The 11,477-nt window shown below is 40.8% G+C and overlaps 1 protein-coding gene across 1 annotated transcript in view; it reads right to left on the minus strand.

Moving 5' to 3' along the window:
* Window positions 1-9,766: 9,766 nt before the first annotated feature.
* hmx2 (H6 family homeobox 2) overlaps window positions 9,767-11,477 on the minus strand; it is a 2,201-nt gene continuing 490 nt past the window's right edge. The window contains exon 2 of the mRNA XM_031307678.2: window positions 9,767-10,801. Coding sequence (XP_031163538.1) covers window positions 10,254-10,801 — 548 coding nt within the window. The 3' untranslated portion in view covers window positions 9,767-10,253. The remainder of the gene's footprint in view (window positions 10,802-11,477) is intronic.

The following is an 11,477-nucleotide window of genomic DNA, read 5'->3' on the forward strand; positions in this document are numbered from 1 at the left end:
GGAGCACTTGGGCTGCTTGTACCTGTGTGTAACTGATAAGGCAACACTTCAGAGAGCTGATAATGATTAGCTGAGGATAAACAGCAAATCAACAGGAAAATATAGAAGACAATTAGCCTGGAACATTGATTGTCCATTGTTTTACCACACAAAATAAAGCTGCAGTATTATTAAGTTTCACTCATCTATTCGTAATTATTAATTAAATTAGACATTAGCATATTTCCATGCAGACAAAGAATCATAATCACCAGCAAGAACCTAAATCCTAGAACTGAAAATCGCATTGCAGCGTTGTCTTGGAACTGTGTGACAAGGTCTACTAACTGGCCATGCTGTTGTCACTTAAGACTCATGAGATCATTGTAGTTTCATCCCATAATGGTGACAGGATGAGCCCATATCCTGATCCGGCCCCAGTTGAAAAGGGAGGTATGAGATCATTTAGTCTTGACCTAGATGCTAAAGAACATACCAGAGACACAAAAGTTAGATTTAAAACTGTGGCACAGAACATTTGAATGAAAACGACCTTTCATTGGCTGAATAAAAAAAAAAAGATGTTGGGGCATAAAATATGAATGACGTCAATAAGGGAGTGATGCTTGCGGGTAGATGCCTCTTGTGTTGACATGTGACAGCGCTAACTGTTGTCATGGGAAGCCCGTCACTTAAAAACAGGTCAGATCAAAATGTGCCGCTGGGAGTTATGCCTTCCATCAGTGCTGCTAAACAATGCCGCACCAATGCAGGCGTAATTCTTACTCTCAGTTTGTTTTCAAGATTACAGTATCACTAGCACATTGCCCACACCCATGCGGTATCATGTTTTTTCGAAGTCCTCCTTAGCCAATGCATCGTTTTTGTTGTTGCCATTCAAAAGGAATTACCAATAACACTGCTAATAATAAAAGGCTTGTAACGGATACATACAGGGTTTGTCATCTCGCTACAGTTTAATCTGCCCTGCAGGTACTCCGGCAGTGGAGGACAGGTAATGTGAGACTCAAAGATTCGCTGCATTAGTTCTGCTTAGCTAACCGTGAATGCTAATTGCAGGAAGAACAAACTACTACTCTCCCCTCCTTTTCCTCTCTCCTCCCCCTTTGGGCAACAGTAGAGCCCGCTGAGAAGCACAGAGAGTGTCATACAGCTTTGCCTGGAGCGGGAACAAAGAAGGTTGTTCTGCAAGCGAGATTCAATATGAAGAGGTAAAACACAGTTGAACATACAGCGTTGATTTCCCCATAGCCACCATGTTGTCCTCTCATGGCAGCTATGGAAGTGTGTGAGGTGAGAGTTTACTTAACAGTCTAATTGTACACTAACTCTTCAGAATCAGTGGAAATATTCACTTTTTAAGCTAAGGCATCAATGTCAGGTTGAATACTCTATGTGTATTGGTCTCCTTTAAGCTGCAGCCTTTGAGAGCCATTTTCCCACAAAGTGCTAGTGGCGTGCCATCTCAAAGGAACAATATCTAAATGTTTAGGATTTCAGGTGTAATTAGACCATTTGACACTGCACAGTTATTATTGTGCAGATGAGATTGTTAAACACAAATTTAAGAGTTCTGTTAAACTGAAATGTCAAAATCATAACCCAGCCCTCATATTGTGTGACCAAATAGCCTCTATTACAAACATATCTTAGAAATAAGTATAAAAGTTTGACCAAAGAGATCAGAGTGCAAAATCAAACCAATCACAAAAGTTTATAGTAGAGGGCTAAAATCTCAATTGAAAGAGCATGCTCCATTCAGAGGAACCCAACCATGACACACCTTTGTGGGAAAACAAGACAATATAAGAAAGAGGGCTGAGAATGTAAGAAGTAAATCCTCCCCTACTAATCTGGGGGCAAAGACCCAGTTACACACCAGAGGCTATAAAGGCTCAGAGGTGCTGGTCAGCCTGAGCCGCCAAAGCTGTGATCACTCTATGAGGTTCTGACCTGGGCAAATGAGAGGCCACTACCCTAGTGGCAACCACTATCTCCTATCAGTCTTCTATCCAGACATCTATAGGCTACCTGCAGGCCCTTGGGCGAGAGCTATCATATAGCCACTGTACCAAGCACTCCTGTCTTTAGCTTGCAGTGGAGATTTATTGTAATTAGAAGATTCCTTTACAAAAGCTTGGGATCAGCGTTTCTTCAAGGATCTCTGTGCGGTCCCATGGGGGACACCCTTTGATCCCGACCTTCGAACCCTAAGGGTTAAGCCTTCCCTTTGCAAATGAGTTTGACATGATGGACCACTTCCTAATTGGCCAATTGCTCAGTGCGTTTTCTGGGTCCTGCTGGTTTAACAAGTGTATGTTTTCCTTCCCGCTCTCCAATGTCTTGCCCCATCAGTACTGACAGCTTTGAAGTTAGTCTTTTTCCTGCATTATATAGATTCATACGCTTTGCTAAAAATGTCTAAAGGATCATCATGCATGGAAAGTGTTCCTATGGCAGAGCCATAAATACAGTCTCAGATGAAAACTGTAAAATGTGTTTAATTTCACCATCCAGGACTTTAAAATCAGTTGAAACCAGTGTTGTTTGTATATTCCATTGGGATTCCCATGAGTCTCTTTCACTCTACCTCCCACTGTGTGTTAGCCTGATAATGCTGAAGGCTATAGTAGCTCTTAAACCATCAGAGACATTGGAGGAGAGGACTGGTGGTGTCGAGTCCTACCCTGCAGCATGTGGTTTGTAAGTTGCAGCCCCTCCCCTGCACCTCCATCTTTTTCCCAATCAGATTAGTTTGTCTAATAGTGAGAGGAAAGGTTGTTGCCAGTGGGCCCTGCAGGTTTGGAAGAACAGGTGGCCAAGTGCTGAAATGGTTTCCCTGCATTGATCTGCAAAGCGATGTGGCGTTCTGCATCCTTGTTAGACTCCTAGAACACAAACATCTAAAAGTTAGTTCAGCTATATGCGATCAGGGTATCTCCAACTTTAAAGCCAATCTGGTTGTTTTTTATCAACAATACTTAAATGTTTTATCATCACAAATTAATTACAGTAGTGTGATGATATTCAGTGACAGTATTATTCTGCAACAGGATTAATAATTGGTCCTGTCTCCTTACATCTCAAATACAGTTAGGTTCAACTGTTACCTGTACCTGTATTGTGGGACATCTTTCGAATCTACCTGCAGACTCAGATGGATTACCCACTAACCTTTCTCGATGACCTCTGTAGGGTTTGTTCACCTGCAGGACCATGGGAATCTCCCCTACCAAAATACCTCCTCCCTAGTACACGAGAACGTGCCTTACCAGCCGCCTAGCACCAAGACGGATTGTTTAGGGGTGCAGAATTAGTCAGGTCAGGGAATCCTTGGCCTCAGGCCCAGCTAATTACTTTCTAATGTGACGATGATTCTTTTGAAGAGTTGTTTCTTGCTGACCAAATCTCTTCAAAAGCATCTTGGGGCATGCAAAGGGGGCCGAGAGGGAGTGCGCTGTGGCAGGCCACACCAGGGCCAGAGGGGGGGCTCAGGTTACACTCTGCCTGCCGTGATGCATTGTTGGTGGGACGCCTAGGCTCCAGTGCTCCCCTCCTCCTCCTCAACCACCACCACCTAAATCCTCCTCCTCTCAGCACTGTCCCTCCAAGAGAGGCTGCCGCAGAGCTTCGCAGAAACTCTGACACCAGTCCAGAGGATGCACTCTGCACATGAAACCCTACACTCAACTAATGGTTACAAATGTGTTTTCAAAGAAATCCCAGGTCTCCTGTATAAACCATAGACTCACACTGCTGGATGGGCATATATGCACACATACACACAGACACTCATTGCACACACGTGGGCATATTGGCGCACACAATTGGGGACAACCAGTGTAGCTGAACTATGAGATTTAAAAAGGACTGCATACATGTTTAGATATTGGATTCTTGTTTTCACTCCTGTGGGAGACAAGAGAGAAAAACCAAACACTTTATATTTGAACTGATGTCAGGTCGTGTGATTTTTACCACCAACATTAACAATTAATACAATAACCAAACATATCAAGAACTTGCCTTCAAAAATTGCAGGGGACTTTGACTGACACATCACACAGATTTCAGCGACCTCTTGCTTTCTTTCTCTCATTCCCTCAAAGAAAATGTATTCCCTTCCAGGGGAGTGATCCCTAATTAGCTGTCAGGTGATAGTGTGCTGCTTTCATTGTGCTCCCTGGTGCTGCGCTGCAGGCTATGTGGTCAGCAGTCAGTCTCAGACTGAAGTGACAGATCATCTCTCTATACACCAGACCCCTGCAGCTGAAAGAGACCACTTGGTCCTTACAAAGAGATCCAAACTCTCCAGAACTCAATATCAAATCTCATAACAAACCGATCACTGACCCAGCAAAGACAAGAGAATCACTTGAGAATCTGTCTGTGCTCTCACGAAGAAAAAACAATAGTCAGTGATATGGTTGTCTCCCACCTATAGATGACTGATGACTGGATCTGGATCTGAATTATTTAGTGTCCATTTGTGTTTGTCAGTTTGTTCAATGTAGGTGATTTTAATGGAGAAAAGATACTTCTTATATCATGTTCCAACATTCAGTGAAACTGACAAAAGCTTTTGGTAAATCACAATCACATTTTGCCATATAACTGCGAAAAATAACTATCCTTTCCTGTATTTCCCAATAAAAGCCATATCTTCTAACTTAACAGGATATGGCAGACAGGTAATTCCTGATAGAAAAGATATGATTTCTTCCTGTCTGTCTGTTAGTTTCACTGCCTGCTCCTCCAGACAGTTCCCCTATCCACCAGGCAGCAGAGGGACCTTGTTTGAAGGTCATGTCAGCACCGGGGCGTAAACGTTAGACCTTTTTGTGGTCAGGGTAAATGTACAAGGCCGCCCTGCGGGAGCACTCCTTCCATCTCTTTAATCGGCGTATAACAGGCCCATGTAGAGCCAAACTGTCTGCGACACATCAGCACTTAGAAATAAAAACCCCTCAGCCAACCCTGCGACGGCTGCGGTTGGAGTACGGAAGCTGGATCATTTTAGAGGGACAACACAGACAGGTCTGCTGGTAGAAGGGAAACAGGAAAAAGGAAAATCCAATCTAAGATTGAATACATTATTTCTGTATTTTGAAATCTTCCAATTTGAACTTTTAGGTATACATTATTTGTGTTATTATCCATAAGATTAGAAAAAAGACTTGATGGTGTTCCTCCTGAATGAAAATGATGGAACTGCTCCACCGACTTTGTTGACACGGTGGTAGGTGTATTTTATGGCACTATTGTCTGTTAGCACTACTGCAGACTACTACTACTACTACTTCTTTACTACTTGGCAAACCTACAGTATCTTCCTAATCTGTTTATTTTGTACTTGTACAAACAATAACTTCTATTATAATTTATTTTGGTCTGAAAGGGTTTTATGTTGGAGTGTTAACTTTATGTTAGAACCCTACCTGTATTTACCCTTTATTGACTTGTTTGTTTTGTTTCATACTTTGTAACCTTTATGTAAATATTGTTATAGTGTCAGCACTAGGAAAGTGTTTATTTGATAATCCTATAATGGATGGGCCGTGTAAGCGGCCAGACACAAAAATAAACAATTCATTCATTCACTACAACAATTTTTTTATTTTACAAATCTTATTTGTACTGTATGATGATTTGCTGTCTTTGCAAAATAATTTTGAAGTTTGTCCCTAAATGACATTAGATTATAGTTTTAGTGCTCTGTTTTTAAGATTTTGCCTTTAAAATGAACCATTTAAGATTATAAGAATACATAATTTAAGCTTAAGGAGTCATTTTATGAATCTGTGTATGTTTTGTTGCTCTGTGATCTGGAATACATGTCCCAATAATTTTAAAACTGGTCATTTAACATTTGTTTCTTAATGCTCCAACATTAAGCTCAACATTCGACAAAGTTAATAAGACATTACACAGAATATACAGCCATCTCTCTGTCAGTGAGGCAAATAATTTGAAGGAGCCGAGAAAGCAAATTTAACAGTTCTAATGCTCCAGCCGAGAAACTTAATTTACCAATTTGCAGGAAGACAAGATGGCAGGAAACAAGCCAATTTGCCACGTGTGCAGCGCACAACAAACCCCAGCCTTGCTGCCCGGCCTCATGAGAGGTAATTATCCCTAAAAAAGAATGCCATGCTGTATTAAGATGTTGCCGCATCAAAACGAGGGAGACAGCCTCATTACAAGTAATTATGAGGGAATTAGAAACATCATTTAACTAAACGAGCAAATAATGTCCAGGATATTGAAGAAGCTGCCTGCACTTCTGCCGACCACTGCAAGTCCCATTACAAAAATTGTAGGTCTTTAATAGAATAATGACATGCTTTATCTTCTCTGCTGCTCACTGAGAGGGTCTTGGGAGCAGAGGGAAGGGCTGAGGGAGGGAGGGGAGGATGTGAAAACAACTGTTGCAGAGCTCTCTGTCCTTAGTGTGGTCTCACTCTTGAGTGTGTAGCATAAGGCCTTCAAGATAATCCCCCTATTATCCTTACAAATACAAAATGGAGAGCAGCTATTGTATCTCACATCCATTATTGTGTCAAAGGTAATGCTAATGGACTTATCTCTAGAGTAATAGCCGAGTTCTCTTGACGTACTGTAGCCTATAATAGTTTGGTGCATATTGGACAGGAAATGGCACTTCAAAACAGGCAGTTCAAGAAATTGTTGGTAATTTAACAATGAAGCATAATGCATTTTGCCATTAAAGCCCTAATGCAGAGTTTTGGTTAAATATTGTTCTTTGGGAGTTCAAATAACTGAGCTGCTTGTATTTGATCTTGAGTTATTAACATCTCAAAATATGTCATGAGTTTAGGCAAATTGATTTTAAATCAAATGGAAATAGAAAAGTAAAATCTTGGTATATCCTGGTGTTTTATGCCTGTTTTAGTTACTAAATCCTTTCCGATGTATTGGATTCTACCACATTTTACTTAATATACTTTATCCATATGTCTGCTTGGCCTGGTTCAGTAACATATGCCTCTCCTGGTAAGGAGAAGGGGTAGGGGCTGGGGAGAGGGGGGACAAACACAATTTCCCTTCAGCTCCTTCATTTCCAGTTGATATAAAACAGAATCATGAAAAATCACTTCTGGTCCAAGCTCTCCTTTTTAACCATTAACCCATAAATACAGAAGCTGGTTAAAGCCAGCGGATGACAGGGCCTGATTCAAAAACCTTGTTACGCTCCCCTCAAATTCATTTAGGGAGCAAACAGGTCTTGAGAGTTGTCTGGCTTAATGCATTGCGATCGTTTTTAAAACTCTTGTCTTGAGGCAGACCCGAGGCTCTGCATCTGCCCATGGTGTTATACTTCATAACCTTCCACTATAATACGAAACCACACATGCCCTCTTTAAATCAAATGGCTGTAAATATGTTAAGTAGTTGTAAAGCCCTTGTCCAAATAAATGATGAAGGGATGGGAAAAAAAAGAGTTCTTTAAATATTAGACGGGAACATTATAAAAAAAAAAAAGTAAAGTAATGTTGTTGCAGCCTGTTTAAATTTAATGGGGTCTCTATTAAGTTAGTTTTGATGTACATCATTTTATCTAAAAGAGGTGATATCCGGGGGGTTTAGTATAATTCATTATGATCCTGTAAATATGCTCTAAAAACTATCCTGAGAATCAATTTGCCCAGTGCTTTCTGTCTTTGCCTTTCCCTCTCCACACTGTGTGTAGCCAACAGTTTCCATTACTCCCATCATAAATTATACCACAGAGTGAATTACACTTGCTTTTCACCTTACCAGGCAGGTTTGATGAATCCTAAGGCACAACACATCATCTCAACAAATCTTCATCACCATGCTAGTCGCTGTCTCTTTGCAGTTTAAACCACTTCAAATCATTTTCATTGCCGTGCTATTAAAATTTGTAATTCACACCTGCCATTGCAGTGATACATAGTTACATCAAACCCCCTCCTCCACCTATTCCTATCTCTCTCACCTATTCTCTCCTTTGCTCGTCACTGCATCTCCACACATCTCTCTCCCTGTCTCATAAATCAAACAACCTCAGGTGACATGACAGGTCATGCAGATTTCCCACAAGTCAGTGGGTTGCAAACATCCATCCAAAAAAGCAACACATTTCCGTCACACCTGATGACATAATGACCATTTGGAAACTAATAAACAGCTTCATTCAACCAAAGCTATTGCTCCTTTTCATAAACGTTACGGTCTCCCATCCCTCTCTCTATCTCTTTTTTCTCTCCCTCTCCTATCTGTCACAAATTCATCCCCCAGCGCCTCACCTCTTCGCTGGTGCTGGAGTTACCCATAAATCACTGCTGTTGTCTAACGCTATCCATTTTCCCAGAAACACAGGGCGGCTGTTGCAGAAATTGGGTCAGACATAATCTGCAGGGCAGCAGAGCCTGGCTAGTCATGATTCTGCTAGGTAATGCAGCCATTAGCACACAGTGAGAGATTGCTGGGATGAGTAGAAAGGGTGGTGGTGTTGGTGGGGGGGTCCCCTTGTACATGATGTGACACCCAAGAAAAGCTGGCAAATGGCATGGTTTTATCGCTCCCCATCAAGCACGGGGCATTTGTGTGTGTGCTTGGAAGTGGGTGATTCTTTTCAGGCTTGTTTAGTATTTCCATGTATTGAATTGTTATGAAATAGTAAATTGAATAGTAAATTGTGAGCTGGACCTCTCCTCTGCTTCTGAATTAACAAGACATACTGTATATGGTATTCAAAGTGTAACTGATACAGCAATTAATGGGCATAAGGAGAAAAAGAGAACAGCTCTGATTAATGACAGTAAAGTCTTGAACTTTGACAATATGCCTCTTTATTATGTTTCCCCTTTAAAGGCCTGATGCTAGGGAGCCACAGGAGGCAGACTTCAAATGAGAGAAGATCTGACCCAGAGGCATGATTGGCTCATGATGGTGTGCATCTCTTCTCCACCCTGCAATCTACTTCTTATTTGTCTCTATATGTATTAGCTTGCTCAGGTCATCCACCTCTTGATTTACAGCAGAGTGTTGCTAGCAGTGTTTATATAAATTCAAAATTAATCTGAAAGTATGCAAAGTCTTTGCATCATGATCTGTGGTTTTAGACACAGCTTGATATTTTATTCTGCTGGTAGGCCAATTTACTTAACAAATATGGAAGCTACAGTGTGAGCCTTGCAGAAGGATAAGTGCATTAAATTTTACACTGCATCCCTGCACAGATACAAGCTGCAATTAAAATGCACCAGTCAGGAAGCTCACAACTTAAAATTTGATGTAATAATAGGAGGTATAAGGTAAGACGTGTGAGCCTACAGCGATGTAAACTATGGTATAAACAGTAATGTCATTTATGTTAATTCACGCCAGTGCTTTCTAGGTTTTTTCCTCACTTTAGTCATGGTTAAAGCACAGGTGTTCTTTGTTTGAAGCACCTTTAATAAAACCCTCCAGAGGATAATTACTGCAGCTCCACAACAAAAATTCAACTTTAATTTCTGGTTATATCATGAGCCTTTAACATATAGAGATTATCACATTGGTTATTATAAAAGTGTGATCACAGTTTGTGTACTGTTTCTATGCTCTTCAGGGGACAACAAGTGTCAACACAGCTAAATAGAATCAACAGTAATTGATTACATTTAAGTGTTTGCCTTCTGTGTTAAAAAAAAAAAAAAAAAACAACTGCAAAAGTTGAGTTAACAGATATAAGTACACTAAATAAATAAATAAATAAAATAAAACCAAGCAAGCCCAATTTTCACTGAAATAGAAAATTTATTGAATGAGAAGGCTATTATTGAAGGCCTAAATTACAATAGAAACAATGATGTTTTTCCTTAAATGGAATAATTGTTTTTCCTGACAGGTGAAATAAAATGACTGCTGCTTTGCAGTATGTGTGACTAACCAATTCTGAATTAAAAACTGTGTTAACACATTTTTTGTGGAATTCATTTTTTTCTTGAATGCAATATGAATGTAATACTCCATTATGTTATCAGTTAAAGGGGGAGAGGGAAAATAAAAGTACAAAAATGATTGTTATTAATTATACACATGGTGTATTTTATACATTTAGGGAAGCGTGATTGCTTTCATGTGAGACGTACAGTTGCTGCATAATAAAAATGTCCTCAACAAATAAAATGATACAATTAATATACAGGGGTTATGTGGAGACACTTGTAAGAATGCTGTACTGTTTTGTAATGCGTTTTTACGTGGACATACAGCAGAGTCAATCAGTACTCAATCTTGTTATACAGGTTGTATAAAGGTAACGCTGGCAGGTTGCTCCCCGGGTAATAAAGGGGCGTTGGAAAGGCGATAGACCGGGGAACCGGAACACGCAGTAAGGAGTTATCTCTGAAAACCAGCGGCATCCCCACTAGTGTCTGTGCGGAGGCGTGAGCCATGTTGGCCGCCTCCAGTTCAGCTGATAGCTGCCGTTTCCATTTGTTCCTCCTGTTCTGAAACCACGTCTTGACCTGAGTCTCCGTCAGCTGCAGGCTGGAGGCTAAGCAGGCCCGCTCCGAGCTGCTCAGGTACCGCTTCATGTCGAAGGTGGACTCCAGCTGGTACACCTGACTCCGGGAGAAAACCGTGCGCGTCTTCTTCTTGGCTGAGTTGCCCTGCTTGTCCGCACCGTCTGTCTGTCTCTCCTCAGACAGAGGTGACATTTGATGGCACGGTCTCTCCTGCTCCTCCTTATAATCCTGCAGCATAGGCTGTGGCAGGTGCGGCCGCCGCGCCAGCCCGTCATTCCCAGATAGAAGTCCTTTAGCGGGACCTACGCGCGAGCAGGAAGAGGAGGAGAAGAAGAAGGTGGTGAATATCATAACCGACTACAACATCTATGTTGTAAAACATGCGACTGAAAAAAAATTAATTTCATTTCCCCCACCACCCACATATTCAGTTTGAGAGTTCGTCGAGTGTGACCTCTGACTTTCTAAATCGACTGCTGAAAGCCGGTGCCTTTTTAAATAAACAATTCAGCATGAGTAGCCTACGCTCGGTGTACAGTAAGCTATTAATATAATTCCGCTCTATTTAACGCCCAATTGACGACGCGTAGTGCAGCCATTTTAGAAACACGTTTCATCAATTAGTAGGCTCAATTAAATTTGGAATGAGAGGAAAGAGGGATAATTATTCGACCGTCCACTCTTCCGCCGCTGCTGCGATGATTGTCTGCACACAACAAACAAGTGGAAGTGGATGAGCTGCATGTGAGTGTGACAGTCACAAACACAAGCTAATGAAATGTGAGTTGAAGAAAAAAAAAAAAAACAGGCTTCCCGGTTATATAAAAATAAATAAAAAGGGGAACTAATTAAGTCATGCCGTTTTCTATAGTAAACTAAAATATATTAACTCTAAATATACCTCAATACTATTTTAATTGTCACTTAAATATTTGGTTTCGTTACCTTTTAATAATAATAATAATAATAATAGTAAAT

Source organism: Sander lucioperca, chromosome 15 (assembly GCF_008315115.2).
Source record: "Sander lucioperca isolate FBNREF2018 chromosome 15, SLUC_FBN_1.2, whole genome shotgun sequence".
NCBI lineage: Eukaryota > Metazoa > Chordata > Actinopteri > Perciformes > Percidae > Sander > Sander lucioperca.